This window comes from Poecilia formosa, unplaced genomic scaffold, assembly GCF_000485575.1.
Source record: "Poecilia formosa unplaced genomic scaffold, Poecilia_formosa-5.1.2 Scaffold217, whole genome shotgun sequence".
Classification (NCBI taxonomy): Eukaryota; Metazoa; Chordata; class Actinopteri; order Cyprinodontiformes; family Poeciliidae; genus Poecilia; species Poecilia formosa.
The window spans coordinates 837,990-847,541 of NW_006800156.1; the positions used below are offsets into that span (position 1 = coordinate 837,990).

A 9,552-nucleotide genomic window follows, 5' to 3' on the forward strand; every position below is an offset into this window, starting at 1 on the left:
GGTAACTGAGTAAATGTAACTGAGTAAAGGTAACTGAGTAAATGTAACTGAGTAAAGGTAACTGAGTAAATGTAACTGAGTAAAGGTAACTGAGTAAATGTAACTGAGTAAAGGGAACTGAGTAAATGTAACTGAGTAAAGGTAACTGAGTAAATGTAACTGAGTAAAGGTAACTAGTTCCTTCCCCACATTCCTCCAACAGGCCGAATCCTTCTGCGTTCAAAGTTAAATTTTCTCTCTGGAAGAAATTTCGGGCTCAGGGAACGACAGACATTGTTCCTGTGACGGACATCCGCATCCACCCAAAGTACGAACCCGCCTGATCGCTGATTATTGATTTTAAATCAGTCACACAGGAAGCTAAGACTCCCAGTCTTCCTGCAGCTACGTGGCGTCGACGTATGAGAACGACATCGCGCTGGTGCAGCTGGAGAAGCTCCCGTTCACGGATAAATGCCTGGAGGACAACCCGGCCGTCCGGGCCGTCTGCGTCCCCTGGACCACCCAGCTGTTCCCGCCCAACCACACCTGCAGCATCTCCGGGTGGGGGCGGACCGCAGGTACGGCGCTGCAAACACCTGAAACAATAACCACACCCAAAACTAAACCTGTCGGTTCGTCTCAGAAACACTCAGGAAGGCAGAACTACCAGGACATTTGGAGGATTAAATATTAAATGTTTTTAGGTGAAGGAGGATTGATTGGTTCTCACTTTCTACCAGTTGGTGGCAGCATTGCCCCATTAAGTTGTTTACCAACATTAAACAGAAGTAGAAGATGAAGAGGAGCCAATCAATAGATATTATCATTTAAATGTTTCCTGACCTTATTGGGCCTGAATTTGGGTTTATGCAAATTATAATAAAATGATGCTGAACTTCCAGGGACAAAAATAGTTGTTTGAATGTCTGAGGATATTTTTTCAGAAATTTTTTGTCTATAAGTTATTTTTTATCAGATGGGATCTGAAAAGAGAGAAAAGTGGGAAAACTAAACAGATAGAAATAAGTTTTTGTTTTAAATTTCATTTTTTAAAAATCAATCTTTTCACTGACAGTTATGTGAATCAAAGATATCTTTTAAAATAACTGGAGATTATTTAGGTGCAGCATTAAGTTTTATGTTGGAAGTGTTTGACTGAAATGACTTTTTAATCCAAGATAATCTCAGACATAATCTGGTCTTTAGATGTTTAGTGAACTGTTGGACTAAATGTACAGTTTTAGTTCGTTCAGATCTCAGCTGGTTGTTTTCTACCAGTAAATACTCTTTTGGCTGTTGGGTGCAGTGAATTAATCCTGTAATCCGGGCTGTTGTCGGGTCCCTGAGCCGCCCAGTCCTTTGTTTCCCGTTAAGCTGATGTTTCTGTGCAGACGGCCGGTCGGCTCAGGTTCTGCTCTGGGCCAACGTGTCGCTCATCTCCGGCTGCGAATCCTCCTACAAGCATCGCTTCAAACCGGGGATGATGTGCGCAGGTGAGTGCGTCCGCGGCGCCCGAGCCGATCCGTCGGGTCGCCGGCCTGAACCCGGTTCGTCTGTGTGCAGGAGACCTGGAGGGACACGTGGACTCGTGTCAGGGCGACAGCGGCGGCCCGCTGGTCTGCCAGGATGAACTGGGGGTTTCCTACCTGTGGGGCATCGTCAGCTGGGGGGAGCGGTGTGGCCATCAGGGCTTCCCAGGGGTTTACACACAGGTACAACCGGTTCTACTCCCAGTTCAAGCTTTAAAGACCCAGTTAACTGGTTTCTCTTCTCGGCAGGTTGCTCATTACTTTGAGTGGATCCGGCTTCACACCGGCTGGCCTGCAGTCACCAAATTTAACTCCTAAAGAAAGCGGCTAGTTTTAACTCTTCACCTTTTCTCACCTTCCTGCGATCTCAACCTTCACCTGGTAATAAAAACAGAAAACATTGTTCCTCTTTGCTGTTCAATAAAGTAAATAAAAAGGTCCTGAGACAAAAAGGTGGATTTTTACTGGCAAGTTAAACCTTATCTTAATGTTTGGAGAGTCAAAACATTTCATGTTCTTGTTCTTCCATTCGAGTCTCTGCTGATCATAAAAACTGAGAAACAGCCGTTTTCTGGCTAAGTTCATGTTTTATGGTGTCTGGAAAATGAGCCATTTAGAAATCCTAAAATCCTGTCAAGCATGTTTACTACGACTGACCTACTTCATTTAACAGCTAAAGGTTATTTAACATATCAGCTATCACTAGCAGGTTCACCATTAGATCTACTTCATTAATTTGATTAAATTTAATCTATTCTCATTACCTAAAATGCTAATGTTAGCATGAAGGCTATATGTTGACTAACATCTCCTATGCAAACAGCTACATTTAGCTAGAATGCTAATGTTATCTAAAATCCCATCTCTAGCATGTTCCTTTATTTACCGGATTTTAATTAAATATTTTCTGAATTTCTTCAGTTTCTCTTTAAATCAGAAAACTTCTCCTGCCAGAACATGAAGGCATCAACAGAGAGAAGCTGCTTTCCCAGTGTTTTACTTTATTTACCAAACAAGAGCAAAACTAAACATCTTTTATTGAAAGAGAAACGTAGAAAGTGCTGCTCTGGGATCATCAGGAGCTTCTCTGAGGCTGGATGTGATCGACCAGCAGCTGCAGCTGGATGGAGCCCCTCAGCCTCCGCAGGTCGTTCTCCACCTGGAAACCCGCCCGACAGCCGCACCGGGTCAGATTACCGTCACCATGGCAACAGAGGAAAAGGATGGACCAATCAGATTTTAAACAGTAACCTTAGCTAGCTCGTCCTTCAGCTCGTTGTATCTGTCGACGTCGAACCTCTTCCCCAGCGCCCTCTTGTGGAAGTGGAGCAGGAACTGACGATCCAGAACGTCGGTCGTGACGAAATCCTGCAGACAAATTTACTCTGAAGCTCAAAACAACAAATGACCCAAACCATCCAACTCCCAGGGAAGAAAAATAAATCTAATAAAATTAAATATCCTGACATGCGACGGGTAGCGCTAAACTTTCATGTAGCTTAAAGTTTACTGCTTTAGCTAGCATTGAGACGTTAGCGCACTGAGTTTGCTCTACATGATTTTCTTGCTGCGACGTGACGAGGCAGGAAGCAGCGGACCGACCTGCCTGGTGAGGAGGTAGTAGCCGAAGAAGAGCATGCTGGTGGCGCAGGAGATGAAGAAGGTGACGGGCTCCATGACGTCCCAGGCGAACACGTACCTGAAACAGAGCCACACTGAGGGAGGCTGCCGGCCACAAGGACTGATGCTGCTGCAGCACAAACTTTACCCCAATAAATGATAATGTTGCTTTGAGACCATTTTCAGCCAATACCTCAATAATAATGTAAGTTAATCCTGTCAAATATCAATTAACTTTAGTTTCAATATCCAAAATAAAACACAATAAACTGTAATGTTGTTGTTTTGAGACCATTTTCGACTAACATAATGGTAATAAAGGAATAATAATGCATAAATAATACATAAATGTTAATTAATATCCTTACTAAATAAATTAAAATTTAAACCAAAGCTGAAGACTTTTGTCATCCAGATTTTGGTAGAAAAAGAGGGAAAACGATAAATCCTGTAAATGGACTGATCTCATTTGATCGTGTGATTAATTGGTTTAATGCGTGAGGCAGGTGAGGCGGCTCACCAGGTGAGGTATCCCAGGAATCCCCCCTGCAGCGACAGGTAGGCGAGCCCCGCCCACCCCAGCAGCGTCGCTCGGCTCTCTGCTTCCTTCGCCAGCTGAACTCTGACCTGAAACCAACGACATCATCAACAGGAAGCAGCAGGAGAAGTAAAATAAAATGTTTATATTTCTAAATGTATCAGGAATTCAGCATTATGTTTAGATGTGTTCCTCATATAAACTACAGCAGGACGAGTTGGTCTCATGTCACAACCAACAGATTAGCTGTAAAATATGACAGGTTTTATTTTTTGAGTTGGGAGAACATGATCATTTATTCAGATCCCTGCTAGAGGTTAGAAAGCTGCTCGCTAACGATGACTAGCATAGTTATCAACATAAAACGCTGAATCTTAAATGTACATCTGATGTATAAAACAAAACAAAAAGGGACGCAGGGCTTCGCTCTGTCAACACGACGACGAGGTAACAAGTTCAGGAAAAACTTTTAATTAAGAAAAAAAGCAAAGAAGAAGGAAGTAGTTCAGCTATGCTAACTTGACTTTGACAACCGTAACATTTAGATGTGCTGTGGAACTTTTTGTGTTTTGGTTCAGTTAAAGTTTTATAGAAATGTGGCCTAAACACCAGCTCTCACAGATCACCAGTTTAGTTTAGTTTCATCTAGTTAACGGTTCTACGGCGGCAGCACGTAGAACTGTAACAGAATCGTATTTTCACCCTGCAGCGTTGTGCGCCTGCAAAAACTTTCCCCATGTAAACAATAACAAGCAACAGATCTATGTAAAGTCCTTCACGCTAAAAAACTTTTTCCAATTAATTTAAAATGAAACTTAACTACCAGAGCAGCTAGTAGAGGAGGCTGTAAAACACAATTTAGTAAAAGTTTTTCAATCAGTTGTTATTTCCTGTTTGGGCTTCAAATTCTTGGAAAACATTAGAAGTAAAAACTATGACATGTTATTTCAGGAAATCACTGAAGCATATCCCCTCCTCCAGCAGCTTTCCAACCATAAATCACTCATGTTTTGAATCATTTTTAAATGAACAGTTTTTACGTTGTATTTTTTCCTACAGTTTTTACTTGTTTTGATTTTTATTAGAAATGTTTACTGTAAGTTACGCTGCTTCTAGCTACACTTTGAAATCTGTTGTAAATCACAGCCCAGGTACGTTGTTATGCACTTTTTAAACTCTTCCAACGACCTGCTAGAGGATTACAAATTAAATTAGCCTCTTTAGCTAAATCCAGCATCATCGCCGTCTTTATGTGAGGTAAGTAGCTCAGAATGAGACTCGTACGTTCTCCAGCGGCTGCAGCTGCTCGGCCAGCGTCTCCTTCCTCGCCAGCAGCGCCGCATGCTGCAGGTGCAGCTGCTGAGGAAGACTCAGGGCGGAGTGAAGGAGCTGCACCGTGTGCTTCATGTCGTCCAGACCCAACACGTGTTCGCTGGACGAGCCTCACGGACAAACAGAGCAGAAAACATTAGCCCGGTGCCGCCAGCGCCCCCTGCAGACGGGAACAGGCGCTACCTTGTCCCAGCGAGCGAACGTTGTAGATGACGTCATCGATCTGGATCTGGAAGTCGTTGTTCAGAACCGTTTCCATCAAAGTGCAGCAGGAGATCCTCTGTCCGTCTGAGGAACAAAACAAACATTTAGTCTGAATAACATCAGGCGCTGTGGCGCCCCCTACAGGTCAGACCGATGAACCTGAGGGAACAGTTTCTGGGTGCTGTGCAGCTGCAAGGACTTCCTTACATTTAGACAGATGTTAGCATGCGTAACCGTGGCAACATGGTGTTGTTTTTACAACCAGGAGCCGATTAGCATCTCAGATAAAACCTGAACTTTGACCCCAAATCTCAGAGAGCTGAAGAAGAGGATAACTGGAGGCAGAGGTTGCTCAAACCAACTCTGAGCAACGATGGCATCCCCTACTCCAACACAGAGAAATGAAGAGGAGCGGCAAAAGCAAAGGAGGTGGATTAGCAGCGCTAGCTAACAACTGATGGAGCCGTGAAGTTCAGTGTCGCCGTCTGTTTATGAAAAATACAAAACAAACTAAAACACATTATTCTGATTAAACATTACAGCTTCATTTCTAATCGGAAAGGATCCATAAATAGTTTCATTTATTTTAGGCAACAAGAAAATGATACAAGTTTAAAATCTTCCTATAATTAGGAAGATTTAATAAACTTAGTAATAAACTTAATAATAAACTCTTATTTTAAAGTATTTAACCCAGCCTGGGTTAAATACTTTAAAATAAGAGTTACTCAATGTTTTTGATGCTATTAAATTAAAATGAAATAAAAAATATTCTTGTTCTTTTTTATTTTAAATCTATTCTAATTTGCATAATATCCATTTATTTTGTGCTAATCGTGTCGCCATCAACAGACTGGTGATAAAAGATGAGCTACGTCTGACTTGGTGCCAAGGGCCCCACAGAATCACTCCAAGGGCCCCACAAGGCCCCCGAGCCACACTTTGGACACCCTGATGTAGGACATGTGGAGTACTGTCTCTGCTGCCTGGAAGCTGTTAGCATCAGATCGTCGTTTCTGCGATCCACATTCAGAGTCACGAGGATAATTTCCAAATGACCAAATTCTTCAGATTTGCTCTCTGGAAGCGCAGAGAGCTTCCAGTTTGAGTTCGGGAGCGTTTCCTACCGCTGTTGAAGAGCGCGGCGTTCCCTACAGACCCGTCTTTGGCCTTCAGGTCGCCCAGCAGGTCGCCCACCGTGGTCAGCATCGGCGTCAGCGTGAAGCGGCAGGCCCGGCCCGTCGGCAGCCGCAGAGACAGAACCGGCCGCCCGAAGCTGTAGCGCACAGACACATCTGCAGCACGAAGAGCTCAATAAGGCACAAGACTCATGGTTCAGATAACAAGAAGCTTCTCTGTTAAGAAAACAGTCGTGTTTATTGGCTACCAGAGGAAAATCATTAAAACTGAATCATTTTAGTGTTTCAGAGGAAAATTAAAACATTTTCAGGTGTTTTAGTGAGTTTTTTTCTGCTATTTAGCATCTCCAATCAGAATTAACTCTAATAATTATTATTTTTGCCGTCTTGATATTTCAGGCGTATCGTAGAGAAAAGACGGTTTAGCACCATTTTTAAATAAAATTCACCCGCAGATAAAATGTTTGACTGACTTCATTAATTCTGGTGTTTCTACATTTTTAATCATCTGCATAATTAAAACCTATATAAAGTACAGATAATAAGCAATGCTAACATGCTAACATGAATGCTTAATGTAACTTCAGCTCATTTTATTTCAATGCAAGACCAAATCTACCTGAAAACCTGGCAAACTATAACAGAAAACATTCATTTTATGAAGTTTTTATTATATTTCTCTGATTGTTCAACAGGATAAGGAGTCACTCAGAGTTCAGGAGGCCTAAAAATAAAAATATCACGGTGAGGAAACACAGTCCGTCACTGAGGCGACAATCAACCAGGTTGTTTATCTAACGTCGCTAAAAGACATTTATTAGCTTTTGTACCAAATCATGTTTTGTTAAATGTCTCCAGAGATAATCTGTTGTTTCTATTTAAGGAAAACTGAGTTTATTCTCAATCGTTATGCAGATGATGTTGTGATAATATTCTGATTATACTTTACCTGTGGACGTAGATTTACTGCTGAAGCAGGAAAAGACGGAGGCGGACCAGACCGGACTGGACTGAAAGACCAGAAGAATATAGAAAACTTTACAAACTACAGTTATTTCAGTCTGTAAACTGAAGGGTTTAGTTTTTCTGTGTGTTTTTAGACGTAGTCACAACGAGAACTAAACACCAAGTTAAAGAACAAACAGGAAATTATTTATTATTTTTGACAAACTGTAGTAATTTCATCTTCACACCTAAACTATTTGTTTACATTGGTGCTCTATTATTTTATGAGGAAAATTTTCTAAATTATTATGCAGTGAGTTTTAATTATAAACCTTTGTAGTCACGTTTAAACATGTTTTTTCATATGTTTTTATTAAAAACAAACTCAAACGGAAGGGCTTTTACTTTGAAGGGTCAGAAGTTTCTTTTTGGTAGCATCACTTGGTCAGTGGGAACAACATCCAGGAAGACGGTTGTTTGGTCTGAGGCAACTTAAAACAGAGTTTGACAGATTTTAATGTGTTTTATATTATGGAGCTGCAGTTAGCATGAGTAGCTACGAGGTTAGCAGCATGCTTTACACAATAAATCAAACTCAGCCCTTCACTGGAGAACATTTGATTTTGGCTTATATAGATATTTATGGGACTCAAGTCCCAGATCACGAGTCCAAGTGAAGCCCAACGTCTCAAGACTCAAAGTTTAGTTTGTGACTGAAACGAGCGTCAGATTCATCTACACACCCAGCGCGGCGAAGTGAGAAACTTCAGCTGAAAGACATGTTCAGATGTGTTAGCGATGTGCTAACCCTGCTGTTACCACGGCAACATGAGTCACACAGTTAGGAAACGCCCGCTTCATGTCGCAACATGAGCAAAACATGCATGGTGTCATGTTTGTTACAGGCAGGAGAAAAGCAGATCCAGTCACTGTGTTCCTGCAGTGTTGAAAAATATTCACAACCTGATTTAAACCGACCAAAGATAAACTGAAAACAGGTTTTATTGGGATTTTATGACACAAATCAACACAATGAAGGTCATAAATCTGAAGTAAAACTATACAAACAGCCGCAGTGAAAGAAGGTTCAACGTTTCTACAGAGAAAACTAAAGCATGTAGAAAATGAATGACTTTGTTGATCAAACGTATAAAATTCCAGGAAAAGACACAGAAGTTTATGAGGCAACATATAAAACACGTTAGAGCTAAATCTGCTGGTCTCTAGTAGAAACTCAGGTTTGAACTGAACTGTAAATAGTAAAAATGAAGCTAAACGCTAAAAACTTCCTGATATTATTCTCACTGACTAGGAAGGTTTTCACACAGGAAGATAAATTCACACACGCTTTGTGTTGCCACCAGCTGCAGAGTTGTAAAAACTTGTGTAGTAATTTAGTTATAAAATTAAACGTCGTCGACATACAGAGCAGCTTCAGCTGCAGACATGGAGAGTTGTCACTGAAACACCAGCAGCTTTCCAGATGTTTACGACTGAAACATCATTTTAATCAAACGGCTAACAGAGAAAGCGGCTCGGCTTCATTAAAGGCTGAACTCACCGTGTAGACTCCGGGTCGCGCCCTTTGACAGAAACCGATGCCGAATCTGCAGAAAACTCTGGAAGCAAACATGATCAGAGGCTTAGCCGGCTGCAAACAAAACGCTGAGTCCTCCTTTCACAGGGAGACATGTGCTGCAGGCGTTCAGGAACCGGTTGGTACAGCAGGAGGAGGAGGACGGTTAACTCTCACTTTGCTGCTGCAGCTGGAATCTCCCAGGGAGGAAAACAGAAACTGGTTTTACAATGAGTCACAGCAGGAAGTCAGAGAAGGTAAGAAAAACTCTTACCTGGCTCTGGAATGGGGCAGGAATGTTCCTGACAGTCTGGAACGTCCTTCAGGCAAAGACAGACGGGCTTCTGGAGCTGAGAGGAAGAAGGAAATACCTTCAAGATAGTTCTTACATAAGAGACAAACCCAAAAATCAGGTTTTCCTTGTATAGCAAACACATTTCCTCAGGGATAAAATGAGGAATAAGACTGTAAATGTCTGAACTAGAGCAAATGATTAATGATTATTAATAATATTCAATTAGATCTTCAGGAAATTGGCCTTTCGTCAAAAAAGAACAATGCAGTCAGAGCCGTAATTCAAGTGTAACTAACTCCCAGTGTTTCCCACAGTGTATTATAAGCCTGGAGGGCCACCAGGCTTTACTTGCTCCACCACCAGACTTTACTTGCTCCACCACCAGACTTTAC

The 9,552-nt window shown here is 41.8% G+C and overlaps 2 protein-coding genes and 1 long non-coding RNA gene across 3 annotated transcripts in view; 1 reads left to right on the plus strand and 2 right to left on the minus strand.

The window, feature by feature from the left end:
* Nucleotides 1-1,861, minus strand: part of LOC107838168 (uncharacterized) — a 19,382-nt gene extending 17,521 nt beyond the window's left edge. Inside the window, exon 1 of the long non-coding RNA XR_001664221.1 lies at nt 1,850-1,861. This is a non-coding gene — a long non-coding RNA (uncharacterized LOC107838168). The remainder of the gene's footprint in view (nt 1-1,849) is intronic.
* Nucleotides 1-1,969, plus strand: part of cfi (complement factor I) — an 11,760-nt gene extending 9,791 nt beyond the window's left edge. Inside the window, exons 13-17 of the mRNA XM_007568087.2 lie at nt 203-307; nt 385-560; nt 1,374-1,475; nt 1,546-1,694; nt 1,761-1,969. Of these exons, the coding sequence (XP_007568149.1) occupies nt 203-307; nt 385-560; nt 1,374-1,475; nt 1,546-1,694; nt 1,761-1,829 (601 nt within the window). The 3' untranslated portion in view covers nt 1,830-1,969. The remainder of the gene's footprint in view (nt 1-202; nt 308-384; nt 561-1,373; nt 1,476-1,545; nt 1,695-1,760) is intronic.
* A 522-nt stretch (nt 1,970-2,491) lies between these two features.
* LOC103149070 (calcium uniporter regulatory subunit MCUb, mitochondrial-like) lies at nt 2,492-9,068 on the minus strand. Its single transcript, XM_016679673.1, has 9 exons — nt 8,851-9,068; nt 7,294-7,354; nt 6,333-6,500; nt 5,185-5,289; nt 4,954-5,111; nt 3,652-3,758; nt 3,114-3,210; nt 2,763-2,879; nt 2,492-2,670 (listed from the first exon to the last, which is right to left on the minus strand). Exons 1-9 carry the CDS (start codon nt 8,920-8,922, stop codon nt 2,587-2,589), a joined length of 969 nt encoding a protein of 322 aa, XP_016535159.1. The 5' UTR covers nt 8,923-9,068; the 3' UTR covers nt 2,492-2,586.
* Nucleotides 9,069-9,552: the final 484 nt, after the last annotated feature.